Source organism: Salmo salar, chromosome ssa09 (assembly GCF_905237065.1).
Source record: "Salmo salar chromosome ssa09, Ssal_v3.1, whole genome shotgun sequence".
NCBI classification, from domain to species: Eukaryota; Metazoa; Chordata; class Actinopteri; order Salmoniformes; family Salmonidae; genus Salmo; species Salmo salar.
In genome coordinates, this window is record NC_059450.1 from 91,616,990 (window position 1) to 91,641,997 (window position 25,008).

At 42.4% G+C, this 25,008-nt stretch overlaps 1 protein-coding gene across 2 annotated transcripts in view; it reads left to right on the plus strand.

Moving 5' to 3' along the window:
* The window catches only part of LOC106612223 (glucocorticoid receptor), an 84,425-nt gene that overhangs the window by 46,417 nt on the left and 13,000 nt on the right, over positions 1-25,008 (plus strand). Inside the window, exons 4-5 of one of the 2 annotated variants that reach the window (XM_045724203.1) lie at positions 23,799-23,977; positions 24,575-24,691. In XM_045724203.1, the coding sequence (XP_045580159.1) occupies positions 23,799-23,977; positions 24,575-24,691 (296 nt within the window). The remainder of the gene's footprint in view (positions 1-23,798; positions 23,978-24,574; positions 24,692-25,008) is intronic. The other variant, XM_045724204.1, reaches the window with a different exon arrangement.

The following is a 25,008-nucleotide window of genomic DNA, read 5'->3' on the forward strand; positions in this document are numbered from 1 at the left end:
CTAACTGGGAGTAGCTTTTTGTTTTGTGCAGCAAACTGGGAGTAGCGTTTTGTTTTGTTCATGCAGCAAACTGGGAGTAGCGTTTTGTTCATGCAGCAAACTGGGAGTAGCATTTTGTTTTGTTCATGCAGCAAACTGGGAGTAGCGTTTTGTTTTGTTCATGCAGCAAGCTGGGAGTAGCAATTTGTTCAGGCAGCAAACTGGGAGTAGTTTTTGTTTTGTGCAGCTAACTGGGAGTAGCTTTTTGTTTGTGCAGCAAACTGCGAGTAGCTTTTTGTTTTGTGCAGCTAACTGGGAGTAGCATTTTGTTTAGTTCGTGCAGCAAACTGGGAGTAGCTTTTTGTTTATGCTGCAAACTGGGAGTAGCTTTTTGTTTATGCTGCAAACTAGGAGTAGCTTTTTGTTTATGCTGCAAACTGGGAGTAGCTTTTTGTTTTGTGCAGCAAACTGGGAGTAGCTTTTTGTTTTGTGCAGCAAACTGGGAGTAGCTTTTTGTTTTGTGAAGCAAACTGGGAGTAGCATTTTGTTTCGTTCATGCAGCAAACTGGGAGTAGCTTTTTGTTTTGTTATGCAGCAAACTGGGAGTAGCGTTTTGTTGTGTTCATGCAGCAAACTGGGAGTAGCGTTTTGTTGTGTTCATGCAGCAAACTGGGAGTAGCATTTTGTTTTGTTCATGCTGCAAACTAGGAGTAGTGTTTTGTTTTGTTCATGCAATAAACTGGGAGAAGGATTTTCTTCATGTTGCAAACTGGGAGTAGGACTTTTAGGTTTGTGCAGCGAACTGGGAGTAGCGTTTTGTTTTGTGCAGCAAACTAGGGAGTAGCATTTTGTTTTGTTCGTGCAGCAAACTGGGAGTAGCATTTTGTTTAGTTTTGTTCAGCAAACTGGGAGTAGCATTTTGTTTAGTTTTGTTCAGCAAACTGGGAGTATCATTTTGTTTTGTGCAGCAAACTGGGAGTAGCGTTTTGTTTGTGCAGCAAACTGGGAGTAGCTTTTTGTTTTGTGCAGCAAACTGGGAGTAGCTTTTTGTTTTGTGCAGCAAACTGGGAGTAGCTTTTTGTTTTGTGCAGCAAACTGGGAGTAGCTTTTTGTTTTGTGCAGCAAACTGGGAGTAGCGTTTTGTTTGTGCAGCGAACTGGGAGTAGAATTTTGTTTTGTGCAGCTAACTGAGAGTAGCATTTTCTTTTGTTCATGCAGCAAACTGGGAGTAGCATTTTGTTTTGTGCAGCTAACTTGGAATAGTGTTTTGTTTGTTGCAGCAAACTTGGAGTAGCGTTTTGTTTGTGCAGCAAACTGGGAGTAGCATTTTGTTTTGTTTGTGCAGCAAACTGGAAGTAGCGTTTTGTTCATGCAGTAAATTGGGAGTAGCGTTGTGTGCAGCAAACTGGGAGTCGCATTTTGTTTTGTGCAGCAAACTGGGAGTAGCGTTTTGTTCATGCATCAAACTGGGAGTAGCTTTTTGTTTTGTGCAGCAAACTGGGAGTAGCTTTTTGTTTTGTGCAGCAAACTGGGAGTAGCGTTTTGTTTTGTTCATGCAGCAAACTGGGAGTAGCATTTTGTTTTGTGCAGCTAACTTGGAATAGCGTTTTGTTTGTTGCAGCAAACTGGGAGTAGCGTTTTGTTTTGTGCAGCAAACTGGGAGTAGCTTTTTGTTTTGTGTAGCTAACTGGGAGTAGCGTTTTGTTTGTGCAGCGAACTGGGAGTAGAATTTTGTTTTGTGCAGCTAACTGAGAGTAGCATTTTCTTTTGTTCATGCAGCAAACTGGGAGTAGCATTTTGTTTTGTGCAGCTAACTTGGAATAGTGTTTTGTTTGTTGCAGCAAACTTGGAGTAGCGTTTTGTTTGTGCAGCAAACTGGGAGTAGCATTTTGTTTTGTTTGTGCAGCAAACTGGAAGTAGCGTTTTGTTCATGCAGTAAATTGGGAGTAGCGTTGTGTGCAGCAAACTGGGAGTCGCATTTTGTTTTGTGCAGCAAACTGGGAGTAGCGTTTTGTTCATGCAGCAAACTGGGAGTAGCTTTTTGTTTTGTGCAGCAAACTGGGAGTAGCTTTTTGTTTTGTGCAGCAAACTGGGAGTAGCTTTTTGTTTTGTGCAGCAAACTGGGAGTAGCGTTTTGTTTTGTGCAGCAAACTGGGAGTAGCTTTTTGTTTTGTGCATCTAACTGGGAGTAGCTTTTTGTTTTGTGCAGCTAACTGGGAGTAGCTTTTGTTTTGTGCAGCAAACTGGGAGTAGCTTTTTGTTTTGTGCAGCAAACTGGGAGTAGCTTTTTGTTTTGTGTAGCTAACTGGGAGTAGCTTTTTGTTTTGTGCAGCAAACTGGGAGTAGCGTTTTGTTTTGTTCATGCAGCAAACTGGGAGTAGCGATTTGTTCATGCAGCAAACTGGGAGTAGCATTTTGTTTTGTTCATGCAGCAAACTGGGAGTAGCGTTTTGTTTTGTTCATGCAGCAAGCTGGGAGTAGCAATTTGTTCAGGCAGCAAACTGGGAGTAGTTTTTTGTTTTGTGCAGCTAACTGGGAGTAGCTTTTTGTTTTGTGCAGCTAACTGAGAGTAGCATTTTGTTTAGTTCGTGCAGCAAACTGGGAGTAGCTTTTTGTTTATGCAGCAAACTGGGAGTAGCTTTTTGTTTTGTGCAGCAAACTGGGAGTAGCTTTTTGTTTTGTGCAGCAAACTGGGAGTAGCATTTTGTTTTGTTCATGCAGCAAACTGGGAGTAGCATTTTGTTTTGTGCAGCTAACTCGGAGTAGCGTTTTGTTTGTTGCAGCAAACTTGGAGTAGCGTTTTTGTTTTGTGCAGCTAACTGGGAGTAGCATTTTGTTTTGTTCGTGCAGCAAACTGGGAGTAGCATTTTGTTTTGTTCATGCAGCAAACTGGGAGTAGCGTTTGTGTCTGCAGCAAACTGGGAGTAGCATTTTGTTTTGTTCGTGCAGCAAACTGGGAGTAGCATTTTGTTTTGTGCAGCTAACTGGGAGTAGCATTTTGTTTTGTGCAGCAAACTTGAGAGTAGTTTTTTTGCTTTGTGCAGCTAACTGAGAGTAGCATTTTGTTTAGTTCGTGCAGCAAACTGGGAGTAGCTTTTTGTTTATGCAGCAAACTGGGAGTAGCTTTTGTTTTGTTCACGCAGCAAACTGGGAGTAGCATTTTGTTTTGTTCATGCAGCAAACTGGGAGTAGCGTGTTTTGTTCATGCAGCAAGCTGGGAGTAGCAATTTGTTCATGCAGCAAACTGGGAGTAGCTTTTTGTTTTGTGCAGCAAACTGGGAGTAGCTTTTTGTTTTGTGCAGCAAACTGGGAGTAGCGTTTTGTTTTGTTCATGCAGCAAACTGGGAGTAGCGTTTTGTTTTGTTTGTGCAGCAAACTGGGAGTAGAATTTTGTTTTGTGCAGCTAACTGAGAGTAGCATTTTGTTTTGTTCATGCAGCAAACTGGGAGTAGCATTTTGTTTTGTGCAGCTAACTTGGAATAGCGTTTTGTTTGTTGCAGCAAACTGGGAGTAGCGTTTTGTTTTGTGCAGCAAACTGGGAGTAGCTTTTTGTTTTGTGTAGCTAACTGGGAGTAGCGTTTTGTTTGTGCAGCAAACTGGGAGTAGAATTTTGTTTTGTGCAGCTAACTGAGAGTAGCATTTTCTTTTGTTCATGCAGCAAACTGGGAGTAGCATTTTGTTTTGTGCAGCTAACTTGGAATAGTGTTTTGTTTGTTGCAGCAAACTTGGAGTAGCGTTTTGTTTGTGCAGCAAACTGGGAGTAGCATTTTGTTTTGTTTGTGCAGCAAACTGGAAGTAGCATTTTGTTTTGTTCATGCAGTAAATTGGGAGTAGCGTTGTGTGCAGCAAACTGGGAGTCGCATTTTGTTTTGTGCAGCAAACTGGGAGTAGCGTTTTGTTCATGCAGCAAACTGGGAGTAGCTTTTTGTTTTGTGCAGCAAACTGGGAGTAGCTTTTTGTTTTGTGCAGCAAACTGGGAGTAGCTTTTTGTTTTGTGCAGCAAACTGGGAGTAGCGTTTTGTTTTGTGCAGCAAACTGGGAGTAGCTTTTTGTTTTGTGCAGCTAACTGGGAGTAGCTTTTTGTTTTGTGCAGCTAACTGGGAGTAGCTTTTTGTTTTGTGCAGCAAACTGGGAGTAGCTTTTTGTTTTGTGCAGCAAACTGGGAGTAGCTTTTTGTTTTGTGTAGCTAACTGGGAGTAGCTTTTTGTTTTGTGCAGCAAACTGGGAGTAGCGTTTTGTTTTGTTCATGCAGCAAACTGGGAGTAGCGTTTTGTTCATGCAGCAAACTGGGAGTAGCATTTTGTTTTGTTCATGCAGCAAACTGGGAGTAGCGTTTTGTTTTGTTCATGCAGCAAGCTGGGAGTAGCAATTTGTTCAGGCAGCAAACTGGGAATAGTTTTTTGTTTTGTGCAGCTAACTGGGAGTAGCTTTTTGTTTTGTGCAGCTAACTGAGAGTAGCATTTTGTTTAGTTCGTGCAGCAAACTGGGAGTAGCTTTTTGTTTATGCTGCAAACTGGGAGTAGCTTTTTGTTTATGCTGCAAACTGGGAGTAGCTTTTTGTTTATGCTGCAAACTGGGAGTAGCTTTTTGTTTTGTGCAGCAAACTGGGAGTAGCTTTTTGTTTTGTGCAGCAAACTGGGAGTAGCTTTTTGTTTTGTGAAGCAAACTGGGAGTAGCATTTTGTTTCGTTCATGCAGCAAACTGGGAGTAGCATTTTGTTTTGTTCATGCAGCAAACTGGGAGTAGCGTTTTGTTGTGTTCATGCAGCAAACTGGGAGTAGCATTTTGATTTGTTCATGCAGAAAACTGGGAGTAGCATTTTGTTTTGTTCATGCTGCAAACTAGGAGTAGTGTTTTGTTTTGTTCATGCAATAAACTGGGAGAAGGATTTTCTTCATGTTGTGAACTGGGAGTAGCGTTTTGTTCGTGCAGCAAACTAGGAGTAGCATTTTGTTTTGTTCGTGCAGCAAACTGGGAGTAGCATTTTGTTTAGTTTTGTTCAGCAAACTGGGAGTAGCATTTTGTTTAGTTTTGTTCAGCAAACTGGGAGTATCATTTTGTTTTGTGCAGCAAACTGGGAGTAGCGTTTTGTTCGTACAGCAAACTGGGAGTAGCATTTTGTTTTGTTCATGCAGCAAACTGGGAGTAGTGTTTTGTTCATGCAGCAAACTGGGAGTAGCTTTTTGTTTTGTGCAGCAAACTGGGAGTAGCTTTTTGTTTTGTGTAGCTAACTGGGAGTAGCATTTTGTTTTGTTTGTGCAGCAAACTGGGAGTAGAATTTTGTTTTGTGCAGCAAACTGAGAGTAGCATTTTCTTTTGTTCATGCAGCAAACTGGGAGTAGCATTTTGTTTTGTGCAGCTAACTTGGAATAGCGTTTTGTTTGTTGCAGCAAACTTGGAGTAGCGTTTTGTTTGTGCAGCAAACTGGGAGTAGCTTTTTGTTTTGTGCAGCAAACTGGGAGTAGCGTTTTGTTCATGCAGCAAACTGGGAGTAGCATTTTGTTTTGTTCATGCAGCAAACTGGGAGTAGCGTTTTGTTTTGTTCATGCAGCAAGCTGGGAGTAGCAATTTGTTCAGGCAGCAAACTGGGAGTAGTTTTTTGTTTTGTGCAGCTAACTGGGAGTAGCTTTTTGTTTTGTGCAGCTAACTGAGAGTAGCATTTTGTTTAGTTCGTGCAGCAAACTGGGAGTAGCTTTTTGTTTATGCAGCAAACTGGGAGTAGCTTTTTGTTTTGTGCAGCAAACTGGGAGTAGCTTTTTGTTTTGTGCAGCAAACTGGGAGTAGCATTTTGTTTCGTTCATGCAGCAAACTGGGAGTCGCATTTTGTTTTGTTCATGCAGCAAACTTGGAGTAGCGTTTTGTTGTATTCATGCAGCAAACTGGGAGTAGCATTTTGTTTTGTTCATGCTGCAAACTAGGAGTAGCGTTTTGTTTTGTTCATGCAATAAACTGGGAGAAGGATTTTCTTCATGTAGCAAACTGGAAGTAGGATTTTTTTTAGGTTCGTGCAGTAAACTGGGAGTAGCGTTTTGTGCAGCAAACTAGGATTAGCGTTTTGTTCGTGCAGCAAACTAGGAGTAGCATTTTGTTTTGTTCGTGCAGCAAACTGGGAGTAGCATTTTGTTTAGTTTTGTTCAGCAAACTGGGAGTAGCATTTTGTTTTGTGTAGCTAACTGGGAGTAGCTTTTTGTTTTGTGCAGCAAACTGGGAGTAGCGTTTTGTTTTGTTCATGCAGCAAACTGGGAGTAGCGTTTTGTTCATGCAGCAAACTGGGAGTAGCATTTTGTTTTGTATGCAGCAAACTGGGAGTAGCGTTTTGTTTTGTTCATGCAGCAAGCTGGGAGTAGCAATTTGTTCAGGCAGCAAACTGGGAGTAGTTTTTTGTTTTGTGCAGCTAACTGGGAGTAGCTTTTTGTTTTGTGCAGCTAACTGAGAGTAGCATTTTGTTTAGTTCGTGCAGCAAACTGGGAGTAGCTTTTTGTTTATGCAGCAAACTGGGAGTAGCTTTTTGTTTTGTGCAGCAAACTGGGAGTAGCTTTTTGTTTTGTGCAGCAAACTGGGAGTAGCATTTTGTTTTGTTCATGCAGCAAACTGGGAGTAGCATTTTGTTTTGTGCAGCTAACTTGGAGTAGCGTTTTGTTTGTTGCAGCAAACTTGGAGTAGCGTTTTGTTTGTGCAGCAAACTGGGAGTAGCATTTTGTTTTGTTTGTGCAGAAAACTGGAAGTAGCATTTTGTTTTGTTCATGCAGTAAATTGGGAGTAGCGTTGTGTGCAGCAAACTGGGAGTCGCATTTTGTTTTGTTCGTGCAGCAAACTGGGAGTAGCATTTTGTTTTGTGCAGCTAACTGAGAGTAGCATTTTGTTTTGTGCAGCAAACTTGGAGTAGTTTTTTTTGCTTTGTGCAGCTAACTGAGAGTAGCATTTTGTTTAGTTCGTGCAACAAACTGGGAGTAGCTTTTTGTTTATGCAGCAAACTGGGAGTAGCTTTTTGTTTTGTTCATGCAGCAAACTGGGAGTAGCATTTTGTTTTGTTCATGCAGCAAACTGGGAGTAGCGTTTTGTTCATGCAGCAAGCTGGGAGTAGCAATTTGTTCATGTAGCAAACTGGGAGTAGTTTTTTGTTTTGTGCAGCTAACTGAGAGTAGCATTTTGTTTAGTTCATGCAGCAAACTGGGAGTAGCGTTTTGTTCATGCAGCAAGCTGGGAGTAGTTTTTTGTTTTGTGCAGCTAACTGAGAGTAGCATTTTGTTTAGTTCGTGCAGCAAACCGGGATTAGCTTTTTGTTTATGCAGCAAACTGGGATTAGCTTTTTGTTTATGCAGCAAACTGGGAGTAGCTTTTTGTTTTGTGCAGCAAACTGGGAGTAGCTTTTTGTTTTGTGCAGCAAACTGGGAGTAGCTTTTTGTTTTGTGCAGCAAACTGGGAGTAGCGTTTTGTTTTGTTCATGCAGCAAACTGGGAGTAGCATTTTGTTTTGTTCATGCAGCAAACTGGGAGTAGCTTTTTGTTTTGTTCATGCAGCAAACTGGGAGTAGCTTTTTGTTTTGTGCAGCAAACTGGGAGTAGCTTTTTGTTTTGTGTAGCTAACTGGGAGTAGCATTTTGTTTTGTTTGTGCAGCAAACTGGGAGTAGAATTTTGTTTTGTGCAGCTAACTGAGAGTAGCATTTTCTTTTGTTCATGCAGCAAACTGGGAGTAGCATTTTGTTTTGTGCAGCTAACTTGGAATAGCGTTTTGTTTGTTGCAGCAAACTGGGAGTAGCGTTTTGTTTTGTGCAGCAAACTGGGAGTAGCTTTTTGTTTTGTGTAGCTAACTGGGAGTAGCATTTTGTTTTGTTTGTGCAGCAAACTTGGAGTAGAATTTTGTTTTGTGCAGCTAACTGAGAGTAGCATTTTCTTTTGTTCATGCAGCAAACTGGGAGTAGCATTTTGTTTTGTGCAGCTAACTTGGAATAGCGTTTTGTTTGTTGCAGCAAACTGGGAGTAGCGTTTTGTTTTGTGCAGCAAACTGGGAGTAGCTTTTTGTTTTGTGTAGCTAACTGGGAGTAGCGTTTTGTTTGTGCAGCAAACTGGGAGTAGAATTTTGTTTTGTGCAGCTAACTGAGAGTAGCATTTTCTTTTGTTCATGCAGCAAACTGGGAGTAGCATTTTGTTTTGTGCAGCTAACTTGGAATAGTGTTTTGTTTGTTGCAGCAAACTTGGAGTAGCGTTTTGTTTGTGCAGCAAACTGGGAGTAGCATTTTGTTTTGTTTGTGCAGCAAACTGGAAGTAGCATTTTGTTTTGTTCATGCAGTAAATTGGGAGTAGCGTTGTGTGCAGCAAACTGGGAGTCGCATTTTGTTTTGTGCAGCAAACTGGGAGTAGCGTTTTGTTCATGCAGCAAACTGGGAGTAGCTTTTGGTTTTGTGCAGCAAACTGGGAGTAGCTTTTTGTTTTGTGCAGCAAACTGGGAGTAGCTTTTTGTTTTGTGCAGCAAACTGGGAGTAGCTTTTTGTTTTGTGCAGCTAACTGGGAGTAGCTTTTTGTTTTGTGCAGCTAACTGGGAGTAGCTTTTTGTTTTGTGCAGCAAACTGGGAGTAGCTTTTTGTTTTGTGCAGCAAACTGGGAGTAGCTTTTTGTTTTGTGTAGCTAACTGGGAGTAGCTTTTTGTTTTGTGCAGCAAACTGGGAGTAGCGTTTTGTTTTGTTCATGCAGCAAACTGGGAGTAGCGTTTTGTTCATGCAGCAAACTGGGAGTAGCATTTTGTTTTGTTCATGCAGCAAACTGGGAGTAGCGTTTTGTTTTGTTCATGCAGCAAGCTGGGAGTAGCAATTTGTTCAGGCAGCAAACTGGGAATAGTTTTTTGTTTTGTGCAGCTAACTGGGAGTAGCTTTTTGTTTGTGCAGCAAACTGGGAGTAGCTTTTTGTTTTGTGCAGCTAACTGAGAGTAGCATTTTGTTTAGTTTGTGCAGCAAACTGGGAGTAGCTTTTTGTTTATGCTGCAAACTGGGAGTAGCTTTTTGTTTATGCTGCAAACTGGGAGTAGCTTTTTGTTTATGCTGCAAACTGGGAGTAGCTTTTTGTTTTGTGCAGCAAACTGGGAGTAGCTTTTTGTTTTGTGAAGCAAACTGGGAGTAGCATTTTGTTTCGTTCATGCAGCCAACTGGGAGTAGCATTTTGTTTTGTTCATGCAGCAAACTGGGAGTAGCGTTTTGTTGTGTTCATGCAGCAAACTGGGAGTAGCATTTTGATTTGTTCATGCAGAAAACTGGGAGTAGCATTTTGTTTTGTTCATGCTGCAAACTAGGAGTAGTGTTTTGTTTTGTTCATGCAATAAACTGGGAGAAGGATTTTCTTCATGTTGCAAACTGGGAGTAGGATTTCTTTTAGGTTTGTGCAGTAAACTGGGAGTAGCGTTTTGTTCGTGCAGCAAACTAGGAGTAGCATTTTGTTTTGTTCGTGCAGCAAACTGGGAGTAGCATTTTGTTTAGTTTTGCTCAGCAAACTGGGAGTAGCATTTTGTTTAGTTTTGTTCAGCAAAGTGGGAGTATCATTTTGTTTTGTGCAGCAAACTGGGAGTAGCGTTTTGTTCGTACAGCAAACTGGGAGTAGCATTTTGTTTTGTTCATGCAGCAAACTGGGAGTAGTGTTTTGTTCATGCAGCAAACTGGGAGTAGCTTTTTGTTTTGTGCAGCAAACTGGGAGTAGCTTTTTGTTTTGTGTAGCTAACTGGGAGTAGCATTTTGTTTTGTTTGTGCAGCAAACTGGGAGTAGCGTTTTGTTTTGTTCATGCAGCAAGCTGGGAGTAGCAATTTGTTCATGCAGCAAACTGGGAGTAGCATTTTGTTTTGTGCAGCTAACTTGGAGTAGCGTTTTGTTTGTGCAGCAAACTGGGAGTAGCTTTTTGTTTTGTGCAGCAAACTGGGAGTAGCTTTTTGTTTTGTGCAGCAAACTGGGAGTAGCTTTTTGTTTTGTGCAGCAAACTGGGAGTAGCGTTTTGTTCATGCAGCAAACTGGGAGTAGCATTTTGTTTTGTTCATGCAGCAAACTGGGAGTAGCGTTTTGTTTTGTTCATGCAGCAAGCTGGGAGTAGCAATTTGTTCAGGCAGCAAACTGGGAGTAGTTTTTTGTTTTGTGCAGCTAACTGGGAGTAGCATTTTGTTTTGTGCAGCTAACTGAGAGTAGCATTTTGTTTAGTTCGTGCAGCAAACTGGGAGTAGCTTTTTGTTTATGCAGCAAACTGGGAGTAGCTTTTTGTTTTGTGCAGCAAACTGGGAGTAGCTTTTTGTTTTGTGCAGCAAACTGGGAGTAGCATTTTGTTTCGTTCATGCAGCAAACTGGGAGTCGCATTTTGTTTTGTTCATGCAATAAACTGGGAGAAGGATTTTCTTCATGTAGCAAACTGGGAGTAGGATTTTTTTTAGGTTCGTGCTGTAAACTGGGAGTAGCATTTTGTTTAGTTTTGTTCAGCAAACTGGGAGTAGCATTTTGTTTTTGTGCAGCAAACTGGGAGTAGCATTTTGTTTTGTTTAGCAAACTGGGAGTAGCGTTTTGTTCGTACAGCAAACTGGGAGTAGCATTTTGTTTTGTGCAGCAAACTGGGAGTAGCATTTTGTTTTGTTCATGCAGCTAACTGGGAGTAGCTTTTTGTTTTGTTCATGCAGCAAACTGGGAGTAGCATTTTGTTTTGTTCATACAGCAAACTGGGAGTAGCATTTTGTTTTGTTCATGCAGCAAACTGGGAGTAGTATTTTGTTAAGGTCGTGCAGTAAACTGGGAGTAGCGTTTTATGCAGCAAACTGGGAGTAGCATTTTTGTTTAGTTTTGTACAGCAAGCTGGGAGTAGCATTTTGTTTGTGCAGCAAACTGGGAGTTGCATTTCGTTTTGTGCAGCAAACTGGGAGATAGCGTTTTGTTTTGTTTGCGCAGCAAACTGGGAGTAGCATTGGGGTTTGTTCATGCAGCAAACTGGGAGTAGGATTTTGATTTGTTCGTGCAGCAAACTGGGAGTTGCATTTTGTTTTGTGCAGCAAACTGGGATTAGCATTTTGTTTTGTGCAGCAAACTGGGAGTAGCGTTTTGTTTTGTTCATGCAGCAAACTGGGAGTAGCATTTTGTTCATGCAGCAAACTGGGAGTAGCGTTTTGTTCATGCAGCAAACTGGGAGTAGCATTTTGTTTTGTTCATGCAGAATACTGGGAGTAGTATTTTGTTTTGTTCGTGCAGCAAACTGGGAGTAGCATTTTGTTAAGTTTGTGCAGTAAACTGGGAGTAGCGTTTTGTGCAGCAAACTGGGAGTAGCGTTTTGTTCATGCAGCAAACAGGGAGTAGCATTTTGTTTTGTTCGTGCAGCAAACTGGGAGTAGTATTTTGTTTTGTTTGTGCAGCAAACTGGGAGTAGTATTTTGTTTTGTTTGTGCAGCAAACTAGGAGTAGCATTTTGTTTTGTGCTGAAAACTGGGAGTAGCGTTTTGTTTTGTTTTGCGCAGTAAACTGGGAGTAGCATTGGGTTTTGTTTGTGCGGCAAACTGGGAGTAGCATTTTGTTTTCTGCAGCTAACTGGGAGTAGCATTTTGTTTTGTTCGTGCAGCAAACAGGGAGTAGCATTTTGTTTTGTTCGTGCAGCAAACTGGGAGTAGCGTTTTGTTCATGCAACAAACTGGGAGTAGCATTTTGTTCATGCAGCAAACTGGGAGTAGCGTTTTGTTTTGTTCATGCAGCAAACTGGGAGTAGCGTTTTGTTCATGCAGCAAACTGGGAGTAGCGTTTTGTTCATGCAGCAAACTGGGAGTAGCGTTTTGTTCATCCAGCAAACTGGGAGTAGCATTTTATGCAGCAAACTGGGAGTAGCATTTTGTTTTGTTCGTGCAGCAAACTGGGAGTAGCATTTTGTTTAGTTTTGTGCAGCAAACTAGGAGTAGCTTTTTGTTTTGTGCAGCAAACTAGGAGTAGCATTTTGTTTTGTGCAGCAAACTGGGAGTAGCGTTTTCTTTTGTTTGCGCAACAAACTGGGAGTAGCATTTTGTTCATACAGCAAACTGGGAGTAGCATTTTGTTTTGTTCATGCATCAAACAGGGAGTAGCATTTTGTTTTGTTCATGCAGCAAACTGGGAGTAGCGTTTTGTTCATGCAGCAAACTGGGAGTAGTGTTTTGTTCATGCAGAAAACTGGGAGTAGTATTTTGTTTTGTTCGTGCAGAAAACTGGGAGTAGTATTTTGTTTTGTTCGTGCAGCAAACTGGGAGTAGCATTTTGTTTTGTTCATGCAGCAAACTTGGAGTAGCGTTTTGTTGTATTCATGCAGCAAACTGGGAGTAGCATTTTGTTTTGTTCGTGCAGCAAACTGGGAGTAGCATTTTGTTTAGTTTTGTTCAGCAAACTGGGAGTAGCATTTTGTTTTGTGCAGCAAACTGGGAGTAGCATTTTGTTTTGTTTAGCAAACTGGGAGTAGCGTTTTGTTCGTACAGCAAACTGGGAGTAGCATTTTGTTTTGTGCAGCAAACTGGGAGTAGCATTTTGTTTTGTTCATGCAGCAAACTGGGAGTAGCTTTTTGTTTTGTTCATGCAGCAAACTGGGAGTAGCATTTTGTTTTGTTCATACAGCAAACTGGGAGTAGCATTTTGTTTTGTTCATGCAGCAAACTGGGAGTAGTATTTTGTTAAGGTCGTGCAGTAAACTGGGAGTAGCGTTTTATGCAGCAAGCTGGGAGTAGCATTTTTGTTTAGTTTTGTACAGCAAACTGGGAGTAGCATTTTGTTTTGTGCAGCAAACTGGGAGTTGCATTTCGTTTTGTGCAGCAAACTGGGAGTAGCTTTGTTTTGTTTGCGCAGCAAACTGGGAGTAGCATTGGGGTTTGTTCATGCAGCAAACTGGGAATAGGATTTTGATTTGTTCGTGCAGCAAACTGGGAGTTGCATTTTGTTTTGTGCAGCAAACTGGGATTAGCATTTTGTTTTATGCAGCAAACTGGGAGTAGCGTTTTGTTTTGTTCATGCAGCAAACTGGGAGTAGCATTTTGTTCATGCAGCAAACTGGGAGTAACGTTTTGTTCATGCAGCAAACTGGGAGTAGCATTTTGTTTTGTTCATGCATCAAACAGGGAGTAGCATTTTGTTTTGTTCATGCAGCAAACTGGGAGTAGCGTTTTGTTCATGCAGCAAACAGGGAGTAGCATTTTGTTTTGTTCGTGCAGCAAACTGGGAGTAGTATTTTGTTTTGTTCGTGCAGCAAACTGGGAGTAGTATTTTGTTTTGTTTGTGCAGCAAACTAGGAGTAGCATTTTGTTTTGTGCTGAAAACTGGGAGTAGCGTTTTGTTTTGTTTTGCGCAGTAAACTGGGAGTAGCATTGGGTTTTCTGCAGCTAACTGGGAGTAGCTTTTTGTTTTGTTCGTGCAGCAAACAGGGAGTAGCATTTTGTTTTGTTCGTGCAGCAAACTGGGAGTAGCGTTTTGTTCATGCAACAAACTGGGAGTAGCATTTTGTTCATGCAGCAAACTGGGAGTAGCGTTTTGTTTTGTTCATGCAGCAAACTGGGAGTAGCGTTTTGTTCATGCAGCAAACTGGGAGTAGCGTTTTGTTCATCCAGCAAACGGGGAGTAGCATTTTATGCAGCAAACTGGGAGTAGCATTTTGTTTTGTTCGTGCAGCAAACTGGGAGTAGCATTTTGTTTAGTTTTGTGCAGCAAACTAGGAGTAGCTTTTTGTTTTGTGCAGCAAACTGGGAGTAGCATTTTGTTTTGTGCAGCAAACTGGGAGTAGCGTTTTGTTTTGTTTGCGCAACAAACTGGGAGTAGCATTTTGTTCATGCAGCAAACTGGGAGTAGCATTTTGTTTTGTTCATGCATCAAACAGGGAGTAGCGTTTTGTTTTGTTCATGCAGCAAACTGGGAGTAGCATTTTGTTAAAACTGGGAGTAGCGTTTTGTGCAGCAAACTGGGAGTAGCGTTTTGTTCATGCAGCAAACAGGGAGTAGCATTTTGTTTTGTTCGTGCAGCAAACTGGGAGTAGTATTTTGTTTTGTTCATGCAGCAAACTGGGAGTAGTGTTTTGTTCATGCAGAAAACTGGGAGTAGTATTTTGTTTTGTTCGTGCAGAAAACTGGGAGTAGTATTTTGTTTTGTTCGTGCAGCAAACTGGGAGTAGCATTTTGTTTTGTTCGTGCAGCAAACTGGGAGTAGCATTTTGTTAAGTTTGTGCAGTAAACTGGGAGTAGCATTTTGTGCAGCAAACTGGGAGTAGCATTTTGTTTTGTTCATGCAGCAAACTGGGAGTAGTATTTTGTTTTGTTTGTGCTGCAAACTAGGAGTAGCATTTTGTTTTGTGCAGAAAACTGGGAGTAGCGTTTTGTTTTGTTTGTGCGGCAAACTGGGAGTAGCTTTTTGTTTTGTTCATGCAGCAAACTGGGAGTAGGATTTTGTTTTGTTCATGCAGCAAACAGGGAGTAGCATTTTGTTTTGTTCGTGCAACAACCTGGGAGTAGTATTTTGTTTTGTTCGTGCAGCAAACTGGGAGTAGTATTTTGTTTTGTTTGTGCAGCAAACTAGGAGTAGCATTTTGTTTTGTGCAGAAAACTGGGAGTAGCGTTTTGTTTTGTTTTGCGCAGCAAACAGAGTAGCATTGGGGTTTGTTTGTGCGGCAAACTGGGAGTAGCATTTTGTTTTCTGCAGCTAACTGGGAGTAGCTTTTTGTTTTGTTCGTGCAGCAAGCAGGGAGTAGCATTTTGTTTTGTTCGTGCAGCAAACTGGGTAGCGTTTTGTTCATGCAGCAAACTGGGAGTAGCATTTTGTTCATGCAGCAAACTGGGAGTAGCGTTTTGTTTTGTTCATGCAGCAAACTGGGAGTAGCGTTTTGTTCATGCAGCAAACTGGGAGTAGCATTTTGTTTTGTTCGTGCAGCAAACTGGGAGTAGTATTTTGTTTTGTTCGTGCAGCAAACTGGGAGTAGCATTTTGTTTTGTTTGTGCAGCAAACTGGGAGTAGCATTTTGTTTTGTGCAGCAAACTGGGAGTAGCGTTTTGTTTGTGCAGCAAACTGGGAGTAGTGTTTTGTTTTGTTTGTGCAGCAAACTGGGAGTAGCATTTTGTTTTGTGCAGCTAACTGGGAGTAGCATTTTGTTTTGTTTGTGCAGCAAGCTGGGAGTAGCGTTTTGTTTCGTGCAGCTAACTTAGAGTAGAATTTTGTTTTGTGCAGCAAACTGGTAATAATAGCATTTTGGAGTTACTTGTATAGTTTAGGTAGTATTTAGTTAGCATTCTCCATGTGATTTTAGATGTACTTAGCATTGCTAACCTTTCGGATTACAGAGTATCAGCAGGGTTTGAAAACGACGCCCCTTGTGTTCACTGCCGGTTTTACCGAGTGTCCCGGTATGGCACAGGTCTGTATGGTATCACCGTCTGGATACTGCTCAAGCCTAGATAGAGGTAGATTTGTATAGAGGTAAGGTGACTAGGCATCAGGATATACTGTATGATAAAAAGAGTAGCAGCAACGTTGAAATATTATTGGAATCTGTGTGGGTAGCTGGACAGGTAGGATGACTGACAATAGTGAAGGTAAACAGGTGGTCAGGTGACAGAGGAATGGATGAGACTGAGGCAGGAATTCCTTTAACCACTACGTGGTATATTTACTGGGTAGTTTGTCTGTGCTGCATAACAAAGGAAACAGAATAACATGTATCAAATTCAAATCATAACAATCATTGTCATTATTAACAGAATGAGGTAATTCAGAAATAAGGTTCCATAGGAATTCAATATGAAGCAGAATGGAGTCATTTAGGATCATAACCATTCATCATGAGCATGATAATGCAAATAAATCAATCATTTACTCAATCTATATTCTACATCAATTTGATATCAGAATTGATCAATTCAGCAAATAATGACATTTCATTTTTCATCCTTCCATGTTAGTCTTCATATGTACATTTCATTACATTTTAACCATATATCAATGGCATAATTGGCCTGTGATGATCTGTAGGGCCGTGATCATTGTCCATTTACATTACACAATAGGTTTGAAGCGCTCCAAGCCGCGCTCCGCGGTAATAACTATAAACAATAACTGATGGCCCGCTCTCCCGATCGCAACAGATAGTTCAGATGAAAGGTAACAGATTCGGGGGGACTTATGTGGATTCATGGACGCACAGAACATCTGGATTAGACGGAGTTAAGAGAAAGCAGTGAGATTGGGGCAATGGCGATTTCCTCTTTTTAATGAGTTGAGATCTGTCAGACATTTCCACCTGACCTAATTAAAGCGCCCCTGGCCCCGCTGAGCAAGTGGCAATGAATTAAAGGACGATTCACACCAACTCCATGGGCCTTTCTACAAGTGTATATGATTTTGTGTGTGTGTAGAGTCAGTATAAATGTGTGTGTGTGTGTGTGTGTGTGTGTGTGTGTGTGTGTGTGTGTGTGTGTGTGTGTGTGTGTGTGTGTGTGTGTGTGTGTGTGTGCGCAAATGAAGTGTGTGAGTGTGTGTTCGAGTGTCAGTGTGCGTAAGAGCATAGAGTAATGTGGATGTGCATATAGAGAGTGCAAAAATAAGAGTAAACTCAGATAGTCCGTGTAGCCATTTTGTTAGCTATTTAGCAGTCTTATTGGCTTGGGAGTAGAAGCTGCTCAGGAGCCTGTTGGTGTCAGACTTAATGGACTGTTATGGCTTGCCGTGCGGAAGCAGAGAGAACATTCTGGCTTAAGTGGTTGGAGTGTAATATGTAAAATGAGTTTCGATTTAGAATGGCACATTTATCAAATGGGCAAGACAAAAAATACATGTTATCCATATGCACTGGAATAGAAAATGGAGGCCACTTTCCCGCAAGCTACACCTATAATTTCACTGCACCACAGGTGATATTCAGCCCAAACTCTGTATGCCATGGGCTCTCCAACCCTGTTCCTGCAGATACCCAGTGCTTTAATTTGGGAAACCAAGTGAAATCTGTTTGGGCACTATGTTTTCACAATGAAACATATTTCATTAAACTGTTGACAGCCCTTTGCTCTGCGTGGTGGAGAAAGGAATGAAGGAAAGGAGATGGAAACTCACGGTGATGAGATATTCTGTAGCTAAAGATGTCAGCCTATTAATTCAGATTTTTTTTTTATGCCGTATTACTAGACTATTCCAAATCAAATACAAATTCACTATAATTGTAGGCTAAATCTGAATTTGTTTCATTTAGGCTAGACCAATCATGTGCTAAAGATATCTTAAAATCAGTATTTAAAAAAAAAAAATCTACAGTTTGTAATATTCAGTAGGCTATGTATTGTATAATGGAACAATCATTATTTTAATTCAGTTTTTTTGGGGGGGGCTTGGGCTCATATATAGGCCTAAGAATATGCATAAGCTCTAATATGAGGGTGTTTTGAATTAATCATCACCTTAGCAAGCACTGTCCATTTCGTTGTGTTAGGCTTTGAAACAACATCCACAAGGACCATGTTTTACACTCAGTTTCAATCTGTTGTTGAACTTCTTTCTTCAAATTGATCAATCACAGTGAGGTGAGTTTTAAAAAGCATGATACTGTTTTGATGATAAGCGTTTGATGTAATTTTCTATTTTATTTGCATTGGTGTCAGAGTGATTAGAGGGACAATAGAGCCCTGAGTACCAGGCCATTGGCGACCTGATGATCGTTAACGAGTTGGGTAACCTAATGCATGTCCAGAGTGACTAAGGGGAGATTACATTACTCAGCGGTCACATAGAATTTTACTGCGGTCATGACTGCCGGTGTGGCGGTAATACGGTCACAACAACAGCCCTAATCTTTTCAGCCTCCTGAGGGGGAAGAGGCGCTGCCGTGCCCTCTTCATGACTGTGTGTGTGATGTTGATATGAAGACCTAATAGAAAAGAGAAATTCTGGTTAGAGGAAGTCTTTAAAAGAATTGCCTGGGTTGGATTTTGGCTAGGCTACGTTAAAGCAAGGTAAAACATGCTTTATTATTTGAAGTAAAGGAGAATGTTCAGGTTTCAAACAAGCTCACATTACAAAGTGGTGGGTGATGCGCTGATAGCCTGCCTACAGTTGACTATAGCCTGTCGATCGGCAAATAGGTCAATGTAACGCAGACCGTGGGGGATAGAAGGACGACGGATTGGCGTCCTTCTATTCAACAAATCTAGTCTAACAATAGTGGATATCCGTCAAATGGCTTATGATTGATGTCTTATGATTGATGTACCACAATGTGGTTATTAAAGTCAGATTTGTATATATTTGGCGGTTTTTGCTGCATAATATTTAAAAGTTGTTCCTTTTCAGGTTTAGAAGAAGTGACTGCTAAATGCTAACTCCCGTTCGTATAAGCTGGTAGCATAGCAGGCATACATACATACTCCAGAATCAGTTCATAAAACACAGAATCAGTTCATAAAACACAGACTTGATTTAGAAATGCATGAAATAGACACTTGAAATATCTCAATAAAATAGAAGCTTTGCTTAACCTACCCATAGCTCAAAATGACAGTAACAGGGTAGAACTCCAACAGTACATTTGGAAAGTATTCAGACCCCTTGACTTTTTCCATTTTGTTAAGTTACAGTCTTATTCTAAAATGCATTCGCCGGAAGGAAGAGCAGCTCCGTCTTGTTGAGCTTGAGGTGGTGGGCCGAGATCCAAGCTGATCTCGGCCCACCTGGAGGGGGGTTACGCCAGGCACGCAGAGATGTGTGTCGCCACCAGGGTGTCAGTTGGGAGGGAAGGAAAAAAGTAGTTGAGTGTCATCCGCATAGCAATGATAGGAGAGACCATGTCAGGATATGACAGAGCCGAGTGACTTAGTGTATAGAGAAAAGAGGAGAGGGCCTAGAACAGAGATCTGGGGGACACCAGTAGTGAGTGCGTGGTGCAGACACAGATCCCCTCCATGTCACCTGGTAGGCGCTTCCTGCCAGGTAGGATGCAATCCAAGAGTGTGCAAAGCCTGGGACGCCCAGCCCTGAGAGGGTGGAGAGGAGGACATGATGGTTCACAATGTTGAAGGCAGAGGATAGATCTAGGAGGATGAGAACAGAGGAGAGAGAGGGTAGTTCTGTGTGAGTGGGACCAATGGACTCAATAGGCTGAGTGAATGAGGAGCGGATGTCATCCATTTCTTTTCAAAGTGGTTGACAAAGTCATCCGCAGAGAGGGAGGATGGAGGGGCGAAAGATTAAGAAGCAGGTGGAAAATAGTTTCCTAGGGTTAGAGGAAGAAGCTTGAAATTTAGAGTGATAGAAAGTAACTTTAGCAGCTCATACAAATGAAGATACGGTAGAGAGGAGGGAGAAAAAGGATGATAGGTCCTTTGGAAGTTTAGTTTTCCTCCCTTTTTGCTCAGCTTCCTGCAGCCCTGTTCTGTAAGCTCGCAATGAGTCATTCAGCCACGGAGTGGAAAGCAAGGGCCAATCCGGGCAGGGAAGAAAGGGGACAGTGCGAGTAATAGGATGTGGAAAGGGAGGAGAGTAGCGTCAAAGAGGCAGAATCAGGAGAAAGGAGGGAGATGGATTTAGCAGAAGGGAGACATGATAGGATAGAAGGAGAGAGTAGTGGGAGACATAGTGAAGATTGCAACTGTGCATGACCATCTGAGTAGGAGCTGACTCGGTAGGGTTGGAGGAGAGGGAGACAGAAAAGGAAACAACGTAGTGATCAGAGACCTGGAGGGGGATAACAGTGAGATTAGTAGGAGAACAGAGACCTGGAGGGGGGTTACAGTGAGATTAGTAGGAGAACAGAGACCTGGAGGGGGTTACAGTGAGATTAGTAGGAGAACAGAGACCTGGAGGGGGGTTTCAGTGAGATTAGTAGGAGAAAAGAGACCTGGAGGGGGGTTTCAGTGAGATTAGTAGGAGAACAGAGACCTGGAGGGGGGTTTCAGTGAGATTAGTAGGAGAACAGAGACCTGGAGGGGGGTTACAGTGAGATTAGTAGGAGAAAAGAGACCTGGAGGGGGGGTTCAGTGAGATTAGTAGGAGAAAAGAGACCTGGAGGGGGGTTTCAGTGAGATTAGTAGGAGAACAGCCTCTAGTAAAGAAGGTCAAGCGTATTGTCTGCCTTGTGAGTGGGAGGGGACTGGGAAAGGGTGAGGTCAAAAGAAGCAAGGAGGGGAAAGAAAGAGTTAATCGACAGCAGACGTTGAAGTCGCCCAGTACGAAGAGCGTTGAACCGTCGTCAGGAAATTATCTTATCAAGGTGTCAAGCTCATTGAGGACCTCTCTAAGAGCACCTGGTTGGCGAAAGATGACAATGTTAAGCTTTAGTGGATAAGTGACAGCATGGAATTCAAATGAGGACCTAGACAGGTGAGAGAGGGAGAAAAGAGAAAATCTCCATTTAGGATGAGTAGCCCTGTGCCACCACTGTGATGACCAGATGCTCTCGGACTGTGAGTGAAAACAGAGCAGCTGGAGTAGCAGTGTTCTCTGGGGTGATCCATGTCTCCATCAGGGTCAAAAAGTCTATTGACTGAAGGGACGCATAGGCTGAGATGAACTCTGCGTTCTTAACTGCAGATCGGCAGTTCCAAACGCTGCTGGAGACCAGGAAATCCATATGGGTAGTCTGCGCATGGTACACTAAATTAGAAAGGTTGCAGCCAGTGGGTGGGGAGTGTCTGTAGGGAGTAGGCTTTACTGAGTAAACATAGTAAACACTGCAGAAAGTTTCATTACAATAAGCCTAATATTCTTTCGTTGGTGCTGGTAGTTTGAAAGAGTTTGACTTCCTCTGTCGTCGTCTCTGTCTCTCCTTGTACTATAGTCAACTCTGTGGGGAATGTAAGAGCTTCCTGTAGCCTTGAAGCTCTGCTCTGCTCTGAGCAGCATTTGGTTTCACATAGGAAATTCTGTCTCACCACTTTGTCATACAACCCTGATTGATGTAGTCCTGCCAACCAGGAAAAACACATTTCATATTTCTGACTTCCAAAAGGCATACTGTTTACTGCACATTGCAATACTTTTGACCAGGACCCATATAGCACCCTACTGTCTGTATATTCCCTATATAGTATACTACCCAATAAGGGTCTGTAGTGCACTATATAAGGAATAGGATGCCATTTGAAACACAGACAATGGGAAGCCAGAAATATGACATGTTTGGTGCCATTTCGGCCGTAGCCAAGGTCAAGCCCACAGTATGGTGTCAGTCAGCCCAGCCCAGTATAAGTCGGCTCAGCTCGGCTCATCAGTGTGTAAAGGGTAGAAGTGTCACACGGTCAGGGTCAGAACCACAACAGCTCTGAGCACGATCATGATGGTTCTGTTGTTGTTGGGACTGGCAGCAGCAGAGTTCAGGTCGTCTGCTCATCCAGGTTATTTATACTGCTGACTGGTTATTTATACTGCTGGACTGGTTATTTATACTGCTGACTGGTTATTTATACTGCTGGACTGGTTATTTATACTGCTGACTGGCCAAGTGTTGCTGGACTGGTTATTTATACTGCCAAGTGTTGCTGGACTGGTTATTTATACTGCCGAGTGTTGCTGGACTGATTATTTATATTGCCGAGTGTTGCTGGACTGATTATTTATACTGCCGAGTGTTGCTGGACTGGTTATTTATACTGCCGAGTGTTGCTGGACTGGTTATTTATACTGCCGAGTGTTGCTGGACTGATTATTTATACTGCCGAGTGTTGCTGGACTGGTTATTTATACTGCCAAGTGTTGCTGGACTGATTATTTATACTGCCGAGTGTTGCTGGACTGGTTATTTATACTGCCGAGTGTTGCTGGACTGATTATTTATACTGCCGAGTGTTGCTGGACTGGTTATTTATACTGCCGAGTGTTGCTGGACTGGTTATTTATACTGCCGAGTGTTGCTGGACTGGTTATTTATACTGCCGAGTGTTGCTGGACTGTTTATTTATACTGCCGAGTGTTGCTGGACTGGTTATGTATACTGCTGACTGGTTATTTATACTGCTAATTGTTACTGGACTGGTTGACTGAAGTCACTCCTTTGATCCATAGACCGAACTGACTCGGACTCCCTTGGCTGAGGGAGCCTGCATCTTAAATGACACCCGATTCCTCCATATAGTGCCTTTACTGGTCAAACATGGTGCAGCAGGTGCACTATATATGATATGGAAAGCAGACAGACAGACAGGTTTGTTGGCCTGCTCAGTGCTTAGTAGTAGTACTAGGCCTGCTTAGTAGTAGTAATAGGCCTGCTTAGTAGTAGTAGTAATAGGCCTGCTTAGTAGCAGTAGTACTAGGCCTGCTTAGTAGTAGTAGTAGTAGTAGTGTTATGCTCTGTGAGTGCTGCTCTGTCTAAGCAGCTTAGACTAAGGCCTGCATCTAATGGCTCCCTATAGTTCTCCATACAGTCCCCTAACATAGTGTCATTTGAGAAGCAGCCGGTGACTTGTAAAAGTCTCAGATCAGATGAAGGTAGACCAGATGTTTGTGTTGTGGCAGACAGATGAGGTTTGTTGCTGCTGTGGTGTAGTGCTCTGAGTCAGTGCAGTGGGCGTAGGCGCAGAGGAAGTAGCTGCACATTACTGCAGCAACGAACATCTCCACCTAGTGGTGTGTTTGGGAAAGGGCACCTCAAACAGCTAGGCCATGGTCAGACAGAACATTTTTTTATTTGACTGGGCAAGTCAGTTAAGAACAAATTCTTATTTACAATGACAGCCTACCGGGGAAGAGTGGGTTTACTACCTTGTTCAGGGGCAGAATGACAGATTTTTTACCTTGTCAACTCAGGGATTCAATCCCATAACCTTTTGGTTACTGGCTCAACGCTCTCACCACTAGGCTACCTGCCACCTCAACATGTTGAGAAACCTTCAGAATCAGATTATATAGAACAGACAGGCCTCTCTGACATGTTGAGAAAGGGATCATGACATTTCTATCTGCTACAATTCCGTATTTTTATATCTTTATTTAACTAGGCAAGTAAGTTAAGAACAAATTCTTACGTTCAATGACGGCCTAGGAACAGTGGGCTAACTGCCTTGTTCAGAACAACAGATTTTTACCTTGTCAGCTCAGGGATTCAATCTTGCAACCTTTCAGTTAGCAGTCCAACGCTCTAACCACTAGGCTACCTGCCACCCCAATGCCTTGGATAGAATTCAAATAACTGTGATTCTAGGAACTGTTATGCTCCAATCAAAGAGTGGGTGTTATGACGCCCGTTAGGTATGGTGATCCAACCACAGGTCTTTAGATGGTGTGGAGGCCATAGAGGAAACTGTTGAACCACAGTTAGATGTTTACTCTTTGGATCTTGAAGGATAAGTGGTACATTTAGGATATTTCGTAAAAAAGAAACTCAACCAAAATAAATGTAATGGATCTTATGCCAATATTCTGGTCAACTGACCAAAATGGAGACCAAAGTGTTTTGGTGTTTAGGTCACTAGACCAAAAGGCCAAAATGTAGGAAATGTAACAACAGAAGTGCCAAAGTGTATGTTTAGCTCACATTATGTTGTTTGTAAAATAAAATAACCCCAGGCATGCTGTGAATCTGTAGAAGGTAATATTTTCAAGAGAAGAGGGAATGTGTTGAGTTCCCCTGTTGTTACTATGTTCCAGCTCACAGAAAGTGTGAGGGTCACATGCTTCTGTGTGAGCTGTGACATAGTTAAGAGAGTTTGCTCTGTCTCTGTGGGAATAGTGTCGGTATGTTTTCAGAATCCCAGAAGCATCATCATACTTGTTGCCAAGTTATTATTTTGTATTCGTTCAGAAAATTGCACTTGTTACTGACTCTAAGCCCTCCTTCCTCTTCCCTCCTCCTCCCGCTCTCCTCTCTTCCCTGCTCTCCTCTCTGCCCCGCTCTCCTCTCAATGCAGTTCAACCTCCAGGCAGGGTGGTGGCGCTGCGTCGTGTACAACCCAGAGCAAGGCCGGGACCGCCCATAAGATCTGTCTGGTATGTTCAGATGAGGCGTCCGGCTGTCACTACGGGGTGCTCACCTGCGGAAGCTGCAAGGTGTTCTTCAAGCGAGCCGTGGAAGGTACGGTGGCAAGGGGTGAGATGCTAGGACAATTGGTATGGTCTGGTCCCAGATCTGTTTTTACTATTTTGCCAAGTGGTGAGATGGTAGGACAATTGGTATGGTCTGGTCCTAGATCTGTTTTTACTATTTTGCCAAGTGGTGAGATGGTAGGATAATTGGTATGGTCTGGTCCCAGATCTGTTTTTACTATCTTTCAAGTCGACAGAAACGGATCTGGGACTGGGCAACCACTGGTGATGGCATGAAATGATGTGTGGTTTATATATCATGATACTTTCCTGTAGTACAGTGGCAAGGAGGGAGATGGTAAGACACCTTGTACTGTGGCGGCATGGAATGATGTTTGGTTTACGGTAGATACTGGCAAGGTAGGATGGCAAGGGGTGAGATGGTAGGACAACTGGTGCTACTGGTACTGGTGCACAGCTGGTGGCATGGAATGGTGTACGGTAGGCATATCATGAATGATACTTGTCTGTGCCTGTTCGTATGAAGACACTGCAGACATTTGATTTGCAAGTTGGAGGCTTGCTGATCCAGTGTGATGCAAGCAGAAAGAGGTACTTTATTCCATTTTTTTGTCATTCAAACTCTCTTCTCGTGTCTCAGGGCAACACAACTACCTGTGTGCTGGGAGGAATGACTGCATCATCGATAAGATCAGAAGGAAGAACTGTCCAGCCTGCCGCTTCCGCAAGTGTCTCATGGCAGGGATGAACCTGGAAGGTACACTATTTTACCTTGTTTTATTGTCTCATGGCAGGGATGAACCTGGAAGGTAAACTATTTTAACTTGTTTTATTGTCTCATGGCAGGGATGAACCTGGAAGGTACACTATTTTACCTTGTTTTATTGTCTCATGGCAGGGATGAACCTGGAAGGTACACTATTTTACCTTGTTTTATTGTCTCATGGCAGGGATGAACCTGGAAGGTAAACTATTTTAACTTGTCTCATGGCAGGGATGAACCTGGAAGGTAAACTATTTTACCTTGTTTTATTGTCTCATGGCAGGGATGAACCTGGAAGGTACACTATTTTA